Genomic DNA, 17754 nt, shown 5'->3' with positions numbered 1-17754 from the left:
GACAAAATTAATCGACTTGAATTCTGTAACCAGTTTTCAACTAAAATTGATGCTGGTATTGTTGCTTAAAAATTAGAAAAAGTCTCCATTCTAACAAATAGTAAATGTCGCTTACAGTACCATGAGAAGATCAGGGAACTTAAAAAAAAAAAAAAAAAAACCAAAGAAATAATCAGGGAAAACTCGTGAGTTCTGGGTTGATGTAGCCTGCAATATATATATATATATATATATATATATATTTTGACAAATATTAAAAGTTTTTAGCTGCTGGATGACATAATTCTGTCTTATAATAAATTTAAAGAGTATTTTCAATGTAAACTTACAGCCTACATCAAGCAAAGAGCTGTAAAAAAAAAAGGAAACAATTTACTCTAATGTGAAAATCAGTAAAGAAATAACAAGAAATAGGCTCGGTGAAAAACTATTGTAGGAGGCTAAAATTTTGTATGGACTGATTAAAGACCATGACACAACTTTTGCACCTTAGTCATTTTCGAAATTCACAAAAAAAATTTTTTACCCCTTTTCTGATACACCCTAGAGCTCTGTATTTCATTAAGATCGGCCGGCCAAGAGTCACTGATATAATATGTTTGTCGATCAGTCGCTCGCTCTGGCTGCTGGATTTCACAAAAACCGAAACACCTGAAGTATCAAGGTCAACTGTTGGTTGAAAGGGTATCACAGACTGAAAACTGTCTTCGATCGATGTGTTTACAGTATGTGCTATGGAAATGTTAAATTGCCTGATGCCCTATCACCTGATTAGTGAACCTAGAAGGTGTACAGGCTATCAGATTGAACAAAAAATTAGAATAAAATATTTAAGTGACAATAAATTAACAAATCAATAAAATACATTTTAACAAACATGTTACCTATAAGAATAAAAATATAAAGTATAAGCAGCACTAAAACAAGATAAAAAATACTGTTCGTGTTTATCCTCTAGTTCAATGGAATAGTTAACTTATAATATTTTGTAATAGTGTTGTATTTGTAATGTCACAGGACAAAAGTAAATACATTAAAGAAACCAAGGAGGAAATTCTAAGTAAGAAAGAAAAAAAATTATTACTTTTCAAACAAATAGCTATTTTTTCATTGATTCTTTTAATTTTGTAATAACTTCAGCACGAATTTATTCCAAAATTAAAAGAATCAATGGAAAAATCGCCATTTAGTTTTAAAAGTAATAATTTTTTGTTCATTCTTAGGCCAAACAGAAATGATCGGGATGAAATTCAAACACAAAGTGCTGAGGCACTTAGACCCAAACTCACACCTTCTGAAGTCGAAATTGTGATAGAAAATCTGAAAAAGTACAAGTCTCTAGGTATCGATCAAATTCCAGCAGAATTGATACAAGAGGGTGGAAGCACATTATCTATCGAAATTTATAAGCCTGTACTTGCTATTTGGGAAAAGGGAATTGTACCAGAACAATGGAAGAAGTTCATAATTATTGTAGGCCTACCTATCTTTAAGAAGGGGGACAAGACTAACTGTAGTATAGTGAGCGCCAGCGATTTAGGCAGATGGATTTTGTTAATGTGAACTCGAGAGCGAGTTACCGTTGTAAGATCAGTTGTTATCTCTGTCACAGCTGGAATGGGTAGGACATAAGAGTAAACATGCACGCCCAAGTATTCTATTGGATTCTGGACAGTCACCTCCAAAACTAAACAAATATTACACATACTGGGAGACGTACTGTAAAATCATTGCGGCACACTACAAATTATCCACTCGGACTGTACTGTGGTCCATGTGTATGTTTCATAACAATGATACTAGCAGAGGAAAATGTTATCTCCAACTCATTCATGAAGGACAACAATAAGCTCGTCAACTGGCACTGTCAGCAAGGTCATTCGCCAGAATCGGTGGTTCCAACTGTAACTTTCGAGGAATATCACTTTTGTTGACGTCATACAAAATGTTGTATAATATCCTTTGGAGAAGAGTAACTCCATATGCAAATGAAATTATTGGGGATCATCAGTGCTGTTTTAGGCATAATAGATTGATTATTGATCAGATTATTTGTATTCAACAGATATTGGAGAAAAACGTGGGAGTATAAGGATAAAGTATATCATCAGTTATTCATAGATTTCAAAAAGGCATATCATTCGGTTAAGAGAGAAGTTTTATATAATATTCTTATTGAATTTGCTATTCCCAAGAGACTAGTTCGATTAATTAAAATGTGTCTCAGTGAAACGTACAGCAGAGTCCATCCGTATAGGCCAGTTTCTATCTGATGCTTTTCCATTTCACTGCAGGCTAAAGCAAGGAGATGTACTATTACCTTTACTTTTTAACTTTGCTCTAGAATATGCCATTAGGGAAATCCAGAGAGGGTTTGGAATTGAATAGGTTACATCAGCTGCTTGTCTATGCAGATGATGTGAATATGTTAGAAAAAATCCACAAACTATTAGGGTAAACATGGAAATTTTACTTGAAGCAAGTAAAAGATGGGTTTGGAAGTAAATCCTGAAAAGACAAAGTATCTGATTATGTCCCGTGATCAGAACGTAATACGAAATGGAAATATAAAAATTAGAAATTTATCTTTTGAAAAGGTGGAGAAGTTCAAGTTTGGAGCAACAGTAACAAATATAAATGACACTCGGGAGGAAATTAAATGCAGAATAAATATGGGAAATGCCTATTATTATTCGGTTGAGAAACTTTTGTCATCCAGTCTGCTCTCAAAAAACCTGAAGGTAAGAATTTATAAAACAGCTATATTACCTATTGTTATTTATGGTTGTGAAACTTGGATTGTCACTTTGAGAGAGGAACAGAGGCTAAAGGTGTTCGAAAATAAGGTGCTTAGGAAAATATTTGGGGCTAAGAGGGATGAAGTTACAGGAGAATGGAGAAAGTTACACAGCACAGAACTGCACGCAATGTATTCTTCACCTGACATAATTAGGAATATTAAATCCAGATGTTTGAGATGAACAAGGCATGTAGCAAGTATGGGCAAAACCAGAAAAGCATATAGAATGTTAGTTGGGAGGCCAAAGGGAAAAAGACCTTTGGGGAGGCCGTGACGTAGATGGGAGGATAATATAAAAATGGATTTGAGAGAGGTGGGATGTAATACTAGGGACTGGATTAATCTTCTCAGGACAGGGACCGATGGCGGCAATGAACCTTCGGGTTACTTAGAAGTCATTTGTAAGTAAGTAATTAATATTTCGTGATATGGTCGTTGAATTGTGGAATAATAGAATCTGCATCCACCTTGCCATAAGTAGTTGAAAACATTTTAGACACTTCACAAAATCTCTGTTTTTTTTATGCAATTACTTTCTTACTAAGCTACATTAAACATTTTCATTATCTACAATATAATAGGTTCCACAAGATGGATGTTGAATAACTTTATTGATAATATAAAGCATTATTTCATTTAAATAGTTGTGTTATTTAAAAATTATGTTTCCTTGTTTAGATGTTCAAATACTTCCTGCTTTTCCTGCTAAGTATCTGGTAAGTTAGTCTTCTTAGGTAGGCTGATTTGGATATCAGACATTAAAAGGTGATGTAATTGTAGTGCAGAAACTTCAAGCATTCACAACTGAGCAAGCAAATGTTTCAACCGATCGGCTATAAATTCTCGACTGCATACACTTAAGCGCATCATTTCCAGACTGCCTTCTTCACAATCGAAGATTGATTGGCAAGCACAGTCAGCTGTTTTCAAGAGAATGCAGAGGTAGAGTATATATGTATCAACCAGAACCTCATGAGAGTGTATTATTTATTAATTTCCCTATTTAAAATATGTTGTTGTTGTTTTCCAATGCCAGGCGTTTGACAATAAAGTCATTTCGCCTCTTGTACTCCAATATTTTTCAAAGATATTATCATGACCAGCCACTGAAGCACAGATTTTGAGGTGTTCCGAATCCATTTCTTGGTTTGAGTTGCACAATGGGCAGTTAGGGGACTGATATATTCCAATTCTATGTAGGTGTTTGGCCAAACAATCATGGCCTGTTGCCAATCTAAATGCAGCTACAGACGATTTTCGTGGTAAATCGGGAATTAACTGTGGATTTTGATGCAGAGAGTTCCATTTTTTCCCTTGGGATTGTATTATCAAATTTTGTTTGTTGAAGTCTATGTATGTAGATTTAATAAATCTTTTCACAGAGTAATACATAGATTTAGTAACAGGTCTGTAAGTAGCAGTGCTGCCCTTCTTTGCTAAAGCATCTGCATTCTCGTTTCCCAGGATTCCACAATGGGATGGTATCCATTGGAATAAAATTCTTTTATTGAGTGATATTAATTGAGAGAGCATTTTAGTTATTTCTGCTGTTTGAGATGAAGGTGTGTGTTTAGAGACTATTGATAGAATAGCTGCTTTGGAGTCTGACAATATAACTGCATTCCTAAATTTATTTATGTGGCATAGAAGATTCCTGAGACTTTCACTTATTGCAATGATTTCACCATCAAAACTTGTTGTTCCATATCCAAGAGATCTATAAAGTGAGAAGAGACAGCACGTAACACCTGCACCGGCACCTTGTTCTCTGGAGATCAAGGATGCGTCAGTGTATAAATGAAGCCAGTTTTGTGGAGGGTACCTAATATTAATTGTCTCTAAAGACAATTGTTTCAGTATTTCAGTGTTTACTTCTGATTTCAGTATTTCTTCTGTTCAATTTAGATTATATTCTATATCTAATAGTGTTAAAGGGTTTGGTTTTAATTTGTAAGTTTTCTTTTAAATTCGGGATATTGATTTTCTGTTTTAATTCTTGAACAATGGATATGAAACTTTTTTGAGTTTTCAATCTACAGAGAGGACTGTATGAATGCCAATTGTTTCCTGGTAATCTGATAAGTTTTTCATACTGAATCAGTGCTTTTTCTTGTATTGTCATATTTTGATGCTGTTGATATTAGTGAGGAATCTCATAAAATCTATTGGAGTTGTTTTGATTCCACCAGTAATGAGTCTGAGATCTTCGTTTTGAACATATTCTATGTCGTTTATGAAAGGTGAAGTAATTAAAATTTCTCTGCAGTATGTCAGCACTGGCTGTATAAACATTTTGTATGTAGTGTTCAAAGTATTCCTACAGCATCCCCATTTCTTTCCTGCTAGTCTTTTTAGAAGGGAGAATCTTTTACGAGCTTTCTATTTAAAATATAATAAGTATGGTATTCTTTACTTACTTACGGCTTTTAATGTATTAAGTGCTCGAACTATTTTGGTTGTCCCAATACAACATAAGGAGAAAAGGAAGTCTAGTGTTAGTTCCATTCTCACAGAATAAGTATGAGAACGGAGATATTTATGGCAATGGTGATTATGAAATATTGATGAAACATTCCTCATGCAGTATCTCTTATGACGTAACATCTCTCTCTCTGTCTGGGAAAAAGGTGACAGACGAAATGCAGTCCTGATAACTCAAGTGTTTGCACCAACTGTCACATGTGATGTAGAAACATCGCTTTCCCTTTTATTTTGATAATAAAAATAATAGTGAATTACAGAGAAATGATGGAACAATAACAGCAAACACATGTCTCAATTTTACCTTACCTTCACCTACAAATTGTAATTATCATGTTTGAAACAGAATCACTGGTAAATTTGATTTCCTAACCATTAAGTCAAGAATGTATAAAAGATAACAAACAAATATATCAAAATCGAGTTTGGAGCATTTCCTTTAATGACATGTCCCAGGTGGTGACAGGATTTTTTTCTCGTTGCCAAACTTTCACAACGGCCCCGAGGTTCACTCAGCCTCCTATAAAATTGAGTACCGGGTCTTTCCCGGGGGTAAAAGGCAGACAGAGCGTGGTGCCGACCACACCACCTCATTCTAGTGCCAAGGTCATGGAAAGCATGGAGCTCTACCTCCATGCCCCCAAATGCCTTCATGGCATGTTACGGGGATACCTTTACCTTTTTACCTTTACCTTTTTACCTTTACCTTTTACCAGTAACTTATTTTCCAGCAATATATTCTACTCTGGGATCATAAATAACGATATTAAAAGTTAATTAAATGAGCCCAACAAATAACATGTACAAAATCAATACATCTCATTTCTGTTAAATTATCGAGTTCGAATTTTTTGCAGTGTTACTATATGCCTACTCAGTAATGTGTTACTTTTCAGATCCTCATTAGCCCATCTTAACAATAGGATAAAATCCTGCTTAATGTTACCAGTGCTTTGCTGGTTACATCACAAACCAGAAGAATTAATACAAAATTTAAACTAAATAACTAGCTACATGAATAATTAACATTAATCTAACCAAAATTAACTTAATTCAAATCGTTCCTATTCAATTCACCCAGTAAGCTTAATTCGTGTTAACAGATATAGACGAACACGAAAGCAATGTGCAAAAGTAACTTAATTGGTTTTTTGCCAGCCAGTGCAACTTCGCAATACAGTATATAAACATATTACCAGCGTGTCCTTGGGGAGGATTATTAATGCAGTACAATCACATTAACAATGGTAATTAAGGTAATTTGTAGTCACTTTTCAAGTACTGAGGTTATTCAGGCCCAATAAGAAGAAAAATACAGTATATGTTAGTAGACACAATAAAACAACGATGAAAATTATGGTACAGACCTAATGAAAAAACCGAAGTATGGCCAACAAATGCTACGTTTAACACGGAATTACACTGTATCTCAGCTGAATCCATGATGGTGACATATGTAATCCTCAAGACACCCCACAAACAGCCCTACCCTCTTCGTTACTTTGTAGGCCTACATTCCTAATGTTATATACCTACATCCCTGAGAAAAGAAACACCCCATTTTTTTATGTCTGGGGTGGGAAGTTATTGCTGGAGAAACCTATAAGTATACAATATTATTGGCATTGGTCCAGGGGTAAGTTAATACGTTCTTTAAAATTAAGCCACAAATTCCATCATCAGCCTTGAAAATTAATGTTTTTTTTTTATTTAATAATGGTTTCTTAAGCCAACAATGATTAAATATGGCTATATACCGACAACTTTATAAATGATCCGTAATATATGTGTATGGTAAGTACAGTGACAGTCCTGCACCGTGGTGTCGTGGTCTATGGCATCCCGCCTAGGACTCACGTTATGGAATGTGCGCTGGTTCGAGTCCTCATGGGGGAAGAAAGTTTCTCAAAAAAATTTCGGCCAGTGTATGGGACCAGTGCTCACCAGCATTGTGAAGCACTTGGTAGCGAAATCCAGTTGCGAAAGCCAGCTATAACGGCTGGGGGAATCATCGTGCTAACCACACAATATCTCCATTCTGGTTGGATGATCGTACACCTATGCTTCGGCATGTGAACGTGAGGCCAGCAGCCGGCTGGACGGTCTGAGCCCTTCAAGGGCTGTGGCACCATGGATTAGTATTATTATTATTATTATTATTATTATTATTATTATCAGTACAGTGACAAATATATTTAAATATTACCGGTAGTGAGTAATGGCGAGTATTGTTTAGTGTATAAAATATTACATAATACGATATGCAACTATAAGAACAGCATATCACCGTCACAGATTGAACACTTTAACCCTCATTTGCTCTGAGTGAATTACTGCTGCCCCCCATTTACAGGAAGCAATCAATTTGAACTACCCATTTATGACTATACAAGGCAGCTTACTTTTACATAAACCTAGTAAGGCACCGATACATCCGACCCAGATGTAGGTATATGAGCAACACATGTCTGACTTAATACAATGATACTGGAACGACAAGGCTTCTTAGTATGTAACACATTCTTTAAAAAAAGAATTAGCCTACAAAGTTCCTTCGACCAATCTTCGATATCACCTCACACCACAAGGTTAGTGGGTTAGTTGAGGGGATTATTTAACTGATATGTGGTCGAGGAATTGTGGTGTGGGGAGATATCGAAATTTCACAGTTCCTTCTTTTTAGAACCATGAATTATATCATCTATCAATATTTGGGCGCTTCATGCTCGTTTGCTTATACAAAGAAACAAGCCTAGCCTAACCTCATTAGTCATGACCATAAAAACCCGTAGTCTAGGGCTTGTATGAGAGCTTGTAATCAGACAAGGGCCGTGAATCGATTGAATTATTGCAATATTTCGAATTTAGTTACATACGAAGAACACGTGTTTAAAAGTTATTTACTACGGATATTACTACCGTACTGTAACGAAAATTATTAGCGCCACTGAGTTCTGAAATTAAAATTGCAATAAAGTTGTAACCCATACTATAAACAATACAAGTACGAAATTTCGTTTGTTGAAAATCTTATAATCTGTTCTCAACGTATGACACTACAGGACTCCAAAATTACACCAAGTGGTACAACCAAGCCAATCAACTTTTCTTTGATGAATTCACACACGTAATAGACATTACATGAATTTTTATAATACGCAGGCGTTTAAAACAGGCTATAAAAGCCAATTACATATTGGTGTGTACTGCAATAAATTGTCTTTCAAACCAAGCCAGCCTACGTCAGTGATTTTGACAATACGAACCTTGTAAACATCTCCATACGTCCCACTTCCAATTCGCTGAATCAATTCATATTCATCTTGCGGATTTCTTCTGCTGATATCAGATGATAACATTCCAGACCCATGAGCCATTATGAAGCTAAAACTGGTTGTTTGTATGTCCTAAAATTAAAATAAATAACATTTATCTCTATATGGCCTACATCGCCATACCCATTAGCTCTACTCTCAGAACACCAAATAACTCTACTTTGCAGTGCTGCAAACATTACTAGCATAGCACGTGAAACATCTCGCAATTGACATTGAAATGTTTCTAAACAATGTAATTACAAATAACAAATTAATTCGCACAAAATAAGTAATCATGCAACTTGAATTCTCTGTTGAAATTCAATAAAAGTACTGAAACAAACTGCTGTCTTAAATCATCACTAATTTTATTTGTTGCATAAAAGTGGATGTTTCAGTCAATAAGATTGGCAGTGAAAATCGTAAAAACATGTTAGTATCAAGCCTGTGCTATAAGATGTCGCTACGAAAAAAGAGCTTCTAGAAAATCACGAAAGATGGCACTACCACAGTAATCTACACATTATCGATCGAGATTTGACAAGAATGATAATAATAAATAACTGTTATTATAAGAGATCACTATGCTTTTCATTCAATTTAGGTTATACGGCTCATCTTCTTCGTGGTTACAATATTTTGACTCGACGCGTCTAATAGATTAACTTTACTAACAATGACTTGGTCTTACTACAATTAGGCAACGTTGCTTAAGCGCGAATGACTAAAAAAAGCCACGATTTCCATGAGCCAAGTCGCATGAAAAGCCATGACAAAATTAAAATATTAAAAAATACAGCCGCAAGTTTTATGCGTGAATACGTCGCTGATAGAATTGCTGTTAAGATAAATTCAGGAGAGACAATCAACATCTCTTCTATCCAGATTCCCTGAAAACCCGGTACAGTACATCTTCGGTATGCTGGGACTCTTAGGAATAGCCATTTTGTATGCATCGAGAGTAAACATGTCGGTTGCTATAGCAACCATAATGCTCTACGCTGGTATCGGTTGTTTATACGCCTGCTGCCATTTGCACTGCATATGCCTCGACATTGTGAATTTTCTCACTTCTCTTAATTTCACTCGCGAATTTTTCTAATTTAACTTGTCGACTGCTAATTGTTGCTCAATTGAGATTAGAGCCTCGTTCGTTATGAATCGTTTGACACCACTATAGACGTTCTATCACTTCACATTATCGAGTTACACTGTCCCCACTGCAGCACAACCTCTCGCTAGATAATGTCACCTGCTCCAACTCAAGGTCACACTGGATACATCTGCCAATCACCATTTACTTCATTGGAATAAAATGTCGTGTAGTTTAGAAATTATAGGCGCGACAAAACTGGCTTGAAAATATGTCGGTCAACTTTCTGGGATAGCACCTTAGTACTGGACCGAACTTACAGATTTATTCACTTCACACAGTATCTTAGACCATACTTCATTTCGTCAGGAGTTACGGTAAGTTAAGGAAATTTTTGAGAAACAGTAATTAAAGTTTTATCGGACTTTTGTGTAGAGTCCTGCTCCTTTCACTCCCAATATATCAAAGAAGTCAGCACCTGCGGTCTCCGGTCTCAAAGCTTACGTTTGTTTACAAACTGTTGGTAATGAAGTGGGAAAGAACACCTCAATCACCTCTGCCTCAAAAGAATGGTAACTCTAATAAGTTACAGAAAATAACATCATCTGACTTTTACATAATACCCATGGCAATTGCTAAATCCGAAATGGTTGAAAATTTTGTCTCTTATGCACTACCTTTTCCTTTTCACTCCTTTGCTTACCCTTCTTTGGTTATTGATGCATCAATCCACATGAGCTATTAGTTTCACCACCACTACTAATATCCAATTTATTATTATGTTCTTCTTCATTGCAGTTTTATTTCGAACAATTTTCTTTATTAAGAATTTCTCCAATATTAATAGTTACATTGCAATCAATGATCACTTAACAAGCACACATGCGTGATGATGATCATCACAAAAAAAAGAACATCACTGAAACTGAATGTTGATAATGGTTGCTCTTAAATTTCGTAACAAATTTAATTGTTCACGAAAAAAATTGTTGTTACCTATGTTAGGTCAAAATACAGTTTAATACACGGTTTATTGAACAATTAATTTCATACTATTATTTCTACGTCTTCGTAATAATTATGACCGTTATTTTCGATAGATTTGAATAGAACTGAAAAAACGTGGATCATAGACAAAGAAGTGGAGCCACTGTTGCATATGATGTGTGGGGATTCACTGAAATAAAATGTAAGCGGAAAGAAAAGAGTTAACATGTTCTTTGCTGCAGCTACCCTTCATTATGGATTTGAAATAATCAAATTTGAGTTATCATAGTTTTTCTTTCAGACAAATTAATTATTTTTTTAATATGAGGAACCTCTCTTTGAATTTGCTATATCTACTACAGCTCTATGTAACGTTGTGAAACTCAATGTTAAATATAACAGAAATAAAATAATGAGTCAGTATGTGGCAGTATGCGATAGCAACACTGAATGTGCATGATTAGTGGGCATACTGATACTGGAGTTGATGTTAAATTAAAAAGTTATGGTTTATTTAACGAAGGTCGCATCTGCCGAAGTTATATCAGCATCACTGGTGTGCTGGAATTTTGTCTCGAATGAGTTCTTTTACATGTCAGTAAATCTACTGACATGAGCCTGTCGCATTTAAGCACACTTAAATGCCATTGATCTGAGCTGGGATCCAGGGGCGTATATTGCAGATGTTCAAGGTGTGCGCTGGACACCCTGTAAATTCGGTACCATAATCTCATTTTTTATTTTAAGTTGTTATATATAATGCAACAATAATAATTTTAATTTATCACAATTTAAATGCGTGGTAATCTCATTGGAAGTTAACGCACATAGTTCAAGACTAATTTTAATTCATTACTATTTAAATATATTAAATGCCTGCTGGTTGAATGTGCACACCACCCCAGAACGGCTTTCGTTTTATAACGTACGCTCTGCCTGACGAAGTGGGATGAGTTCTGGTCTGGTTGTCCTGTCCGTACAAAAGAACATCCCCTGCTGAGAGTTACTGCTATAATTCTCTGCGCGCGCAAGGTGGCATGGTGGGGATACTCGCTTCTCTCAAGCTTGCAGGTCGTCCTGTATACAGGCAGCTCAACTTGTCAATAGCGTTACAAAATATTGTGTTTGACGTGTGTGTTTACTGTTTGTGTTAGTGAATTTACTGTGTTTAGGTTTTACTAGGGTTCATAGTTGTGTGCCAGCGCAGGTGAACAATTTAAATTACTTATTTAATGATAATAGCACTTGGAAATGTACACTGTGAAAGATCTTTTGCAAAAGCCATTCTCTTCTCGCCCACTAGGAGAGAATATAATGAATAAGGGTAGACCTACCCCGCCACTTCGAATTTAGTGCAACAATATAAAACAAAAAGCGAACAATATACTAGACATATTTCTATTTCACAATATGAAATTGTAGAATAGTTAGCGGGTTGTAGAACTTCAAACAGGTTATTTTGCTGGCCATGGTTATTGTTTGATCATAAATAATGCAATTTTGAATAACGTTATTTGTAGTTGCCTCCTTTCTCCGGCATTTGCAGGGCAGTAATTGAAACAAGGTGATTAATTTTTAAGAAATTGTGGTGCGAGTACTTTGAATGATATTTAAATGTCATTTTCTTTTAATTTTATGTCATTTTTCCTTTAGTTTAAGGGCATTTTAATGATCATTTTAAGTAGATTTTTAAGTCATCACCATCCGCCCCATAGTTATTACTAATAAATAATACTAAATTATATATTAGGCCTATAATAATTGTGCGAGATAGACCAACTATATATTTTTAACAGAACACCCAAACTCCAGGTTCAGCATACGCCACTGCTGGGATCAAACCCGCAACCTCGAACACAGAAGGCCAGCGCTATACTGACTACACTACTCAGACTAATAAGTTGATTTCGATTTGCACCTGTACCGGTAATACATATCTGGCTAAAATTTGACCAAACTGAAGAACAAAAATAAAAACATTCTTGATAACAAAAATTGTGTCTTCCATTATAAATTTAGCAGCAACATTTAGTCTCTAATGGATAAGTGGATGTCAAAAGTAAAATTATCTTAATAACTTGCAAAAGAAATTGAACTTTTCTCATGAATAATGAATCATTTGTTTTGAATGACAGGACTTTCGATTATATCCCCAACCATTTCAATCAAATGTACACCAAATATTAATGCTTTCAATATTCATGTGGTTACTTGTTTTTTGCCAAATGCTAAAACCCTAACATATAATAACATGAGAATGTGTTGCTTCCTAAAGAAATTAAGTCTCCAAGTATTGGAAAGCAGTTAATCATTTCAAAGCATTTGTTTGTATTATGAAATAACATCACACAATTCTGCCAAATTAATTTTCACGGTGTTAAGATTACAGAGTGTAAATTTCACTTAGGACAGAGTTGGCTTAGGAAAATTAAAAGAAATAGTGTATCAAACCAGGAGCTCCAGAACAAAACAGAATTAATATCAGAGGCTCCTCCTGTTAGTGAATGTTTCGAATTGCTTCATTATATTCTGGAAAACTATATTGAAACAGCAACTTTCTCTTCTGAATTATGAGCTGAAACATCACAGTTTCGAACTGCACGAGCTACAGATGCGGCAGAATGTTACACAATTGACTGCAGCATGAATTTTGTAAGACAGATCCACCTATCTCCATGGTCATAGATGTATTAAAATAAAAATGTAGATTACATGTGAGGTACCTACTAGAAATGCGAGAAACAGAAATGGCAGGACAGTAAAAAAAAAGTGAAATGGACAAACACGTAAGGAACTATTCATCTTGAATCAGTATGAACAATACCGGTACTCTTCGAACGAGATATCCCATATACAATTTTGAGGAGCATCGAATATAAAGAATAGGTGAGAACATATTTAAATTTTCATTAAAGTGTTGCCATGCGACGAAATGACCGACGGACATTTTTATTTTATTATACTTTTAATCCAGACACAGTGTACTTCAACCTTTTGCGTTTCTTAGTTAGTTCCTTGAGTACATAATTTTCATTCACAGAAATTTTCTCATGTATGTACATAACAGCCAGTCCATTAGGCAGTTCTCCCCTGTGCTGTTCCTAAGGTACCGTACTGGCAATAATTCAAATCAATATCGACTTCAACAGGGAATATTAATTAATCCTACATTAGCTCTAAATTGCAATGAAAAAGAACTCTGCCAACAGCTATCACAAATTTTTAAAATTGCATCGTCTAAACTGGATAGATTATATCCTTTGATAAAGCCCACATTACATGAACCATTAAAATTATTTTCACGCCATCTTGGCATGAAAGTGAAAATCGAAACAGAAATGAATTTCGGCACAAACATCCAATTGAAATTAATGAATTAGACAGTGTCATCAAAATATTCACGAATAAGAAGCTCCAGGAACTCATGACCATAGGCGGAGAGAGAACCATTTCTTTGGGGGGGGGGCAAAGCAAAACCATAGAATCCCCATATAACGAGGTAATGGGGGACATCATTTACCTCCTCCCCCCATTATAGCTTGACCATAGTACAGTATATCGTAATATGATCATTTAATAAATGTATTTTCGGGGGGCATGTTTCTTATAGTATTACATCCATATTCGCGATGTTTCGGACCGAGTTGTATTGGGCTTGAACTATAGATCAACTACAAATTATAATAGGGCATAACTTAAAACAATCTCCCTCTTTTTTTCTGTCATACAAAAACATATGCATGCATCAATAAAACTACGTAACAGTGCTAACAGAAACATTTTCATATGAAGCTTACCGGTACCTTCCTGAAGATATCATATGAAATGTAAACTCTAATAATTATTTTATTTAATCTCGTCTTTAAGTTTACACATTATACCGGGATCACTTTTGTTTTTTCTGAATTGTTGTGCAGTATATTATTCATACATCTCCAAGTGGCGGCCTGAACATCTGCAGACTTCTAACACATGAGTACAGGCTGTTACAAAAGAAACATTAAAGTGCTTCCATTTCTGAAATGGGATATAGAAATTCTTATACATTCAGGAACTTAAAATAAATATTATAGTCAAGACTAGGTCCAGACACATGATCTGAAGACATTAATTCATAAATTTAAGCACAGAAACTTAATGATAAACAAAAGCAAAATAGATCTTATAAATTCAATATTTTCTAACGTTAATAGAAAAAACAAGTTTGCGAGAGCAGTGCCCCCCATTTCCCCCCCCCCCTCATAACTCCGCCTATGCTCATGACATAAACATTAAACTTTTTAATTTGCCCTAGAAGGAATAAAAAGAGACTTTTGAATATAATTAATAAGTAGACTGAATATATTGGAAAAATTGTGTTATTCCCGATTAATAGAAGAGAGCAGTTATATGTACCATTTAAAAAAATGGAACAGATATGATTATCATAACTGTAGAGGAATATACCGGTATCATACTTTCTCGAATACCTAACACTTTTTTCTTTTTCCGAAATATACAAATAAAAAATATGGTATGGGTACGCGGTTGATTCGAAATGTAGTTGGCGACATTGCCCGATTTTCCTCCCGCGCAATTCCTAAGGTGATAACGCATGCCACTGTCTTTCCGCGCGGATATTTCAATTGTTAACATTGTTAAATGGCGTTTGGATTAGCAGTAAATGTATGTGTTAAAATTGAGTTCAAGTGTATAGTTTGTGTCTTATATTTTCAATGGATTCGTAATACATGGGCACGCATATCGCTCCCTCTTGTCAAAAAGAGCTTCAAAAAGTGTAGTATCCCGAAATCAGCTGGACGGAACAGGACGATTGTAGAGGAATGCTCGGGAGACGATAATGATGGTGATAACGAGAACAGCGCAGAATGAAGAAATTAATAGTGATAGCAGGTGTGTATTTATTATAACAAACCAGTTAAAATTAAGATAGTTAATTTACTGACGCCTACTATTAATATTGCAGGATATCGTGTAAACGGCCGATTAAGCAAGACAAGTGACAAATTCACTCCTGAATACTGTTAAGTGTATGCAATGCTTGTGCATAGAATGAGTTTGAAATGCGTCCTGTCAGGATAAAATGTATTTAAAATTTATTGTTAACTGAACTGTTGATTTTAATTTAGCATGAATTCATTTATTTATTTAAAGCTTTATTTTTGTATTTTTTTTTTAATTTTCCCCATTCAAAAGTGAGGTACGCGGTTTATTGGAGGACGCGGGGTATTTGAGAAAATACAGTACTTGCTAAATGTAATAACTAATAATTATATAATACCAAGATAATCCGACGATTCAATATAATAAGTGTATACTGTATAGGCTTATTATATTATCGGAAGAACAATGCGGTTTTCGAAAAGGTCGCTCATGTTCATATTACATATTTATAGTAGAGCAATAGGTGGAGTAGAACGATTTCCTTGGGGAGCGAGGTTACGGTAGGATGACGAAATAATATAATTTACAAATACATATTCTCATCATGAGCATATGAATGTGTCAACAAACATAAAAAGGCAAATAGGCCTACAAACACATACACAATGAAAAAATAAACATTCATTAATTAGGTACAGAAAATGTCAATTACTGTATATCAAATAAATATTGTGGCTTTTTAAAACTAGTTCCAAAGGTTCTTGTGTCAACTAGAGAGCTGTGCCATCACTGATTCTGTAGGATGCTTCACATTTGTCCACTTCTTCACATTTTATTATCACTTATACACTGTATGTTGTGTTCGAATTTATTGATAAAAATGTACAGGGGAGAATTTCTCGTTGACTTACTAATTTTTATTTGTTTTTCTAAGTAATTTATCTCAATTATATTTTAAATTTTATTGTATAAACAGTAAATGTATTATTACTGTTTTTGTTGTTAACGTCCATTTTAATTACTGTGGTATCTGAGATGGTAGGCCTATTTTGAATTTCTGGTACCATGATAACCCTTTCTATCCTACCTTATGACTTAATATGCAGCCATGTGAAGCAGTGTCTCGCCATTTTTGGCAGCAACATTGGGACTAGCACCTGTCCAGACAAGAAACTGAACTGCCAAGTGACACTGATATGCCACCTTGTGAAGTGGAGTCTCACTTTGTTCTATACTTTTAAAAATGGAATGGATATCCCATAAGACAAAAACTAACTTCAAGTGACGTTAACTGTATGAACTCTCTATAGGAAATGTTCCAGGCTTGTCCCAATTCTTTCTTACCCATACAATACTATAAAAAAACAAATCGCGTAATGAGTGCCTATATTTAGAAACATAACGTTGATTTGTATATTAATTTGTAAATAAACCTATTATAACTCCTCAGAATTATGCTGTCTTCATGTTTAATGCTAGAGAGAGAGACAGTAGCCTATATCACTTTACTGGGGAGAATTTAATTTCCAACTTGTATATTATTTATTGATTACGAAAAGAATTTTGACAGACTTAAGGAAAAAATTATGGAAGATTATATACGAAAGAGGGTTTCCGTGCCACATAGTAAGAGTAAAGCCTGTATTATGAAACATTTTAAACTATTGACAAAGGAGTTAAAATTAGTAATAAATCAATAAGGACAAACCAAGGAGGAAAAGAAGGCTGCCAGTTATGTCCCATTCCCTTTAGTATTATATATTGATGAAATAATAGGAAATGGTAAATGCAACTGAAAGCTCATTTTAAAAATAATGGCAATATCTTAAATGTCATATATTTCGCAGATAATCAGGTGATATTCAGCAATTTAGAGATGAATTGCAAATGGCTACATATAGGCTAAATTAAAAGAAGAAGAAAGTAAATAGGTATAATATGAATATATCAGTAGAAAAAAACTAAAGTAGTGGTATTTAAGGGAACAAACATATAAGATGTAGCATATTGGTAAAAATAGATTGGTAGAACAGGTGAACAATTTCAACTACAAGTACCAGTATCTTAGATCTAATGTATCTTACTGCCAAGAGGATAATAGACAGGAAAATTAATAGATTTTATAGAATGTATGGAACAATAAGGAGAATGGTAAGAAATGAAACTTAGAGAAACACACAACTACAATTTTA

The 17754-nt window shown here is 34.7% G+C and overlaps 1 protein-coding gene across 14 annotated transcripts in view; it reads right to left on the bottom strand.

The window, feature by feature from the left end:
* The window catches only part of hppy (MAP4K3-like protein hppy), a 136067-nt gene extending 127285 nt beyond the window's left edge, over positions 1 to 8782 (bottom strand). For 12 of the 14 annotated variants that reach the window (XM_069842163.1, XM_069842168.1, XM_069842165.1 and 9 more), the window contains exon 1: positions 8548 to 8781. In XM_069842163.1, coding sequence (XP_069698264.1) covers positions 8548 to 8658 — 111 coding nt within the window. In that variant the 5' untranslated portion in view covers positions 8659 to 8781. Of the gene's footprint in view, positions 1 to 8547 lie in introns of all 14 variants that reach the window. The other 2 variants (XM_069842162.1, XM_069842175.1) reach the window with 2 other exon arrangements.
* Between the last annotated feature and the right edge of the window lie 8972 nt (positions 8783 to 17754).

Source organism: Periplaneta americana, chromosome 12, assembly GCF_040183065.1.
Source record: "Periplaneta americana isolate PAMFEO1 chromosome 12, P.americana_PAMFEO1_priV1, whole genome shotgun sequence".
In the NCBI taxonomy this organism is placed as follows: Eukaryota; Metazoa; Arthropoda; class Insecta; order Blattodea; family Blattidae; genus Periplaneta; species Periplaneta americana.
The sequence above is the reverse complement of the archived record's forward strand: the minus strand, read 5'-3'. Positions and strand labels throughout refer to the sequence as shown.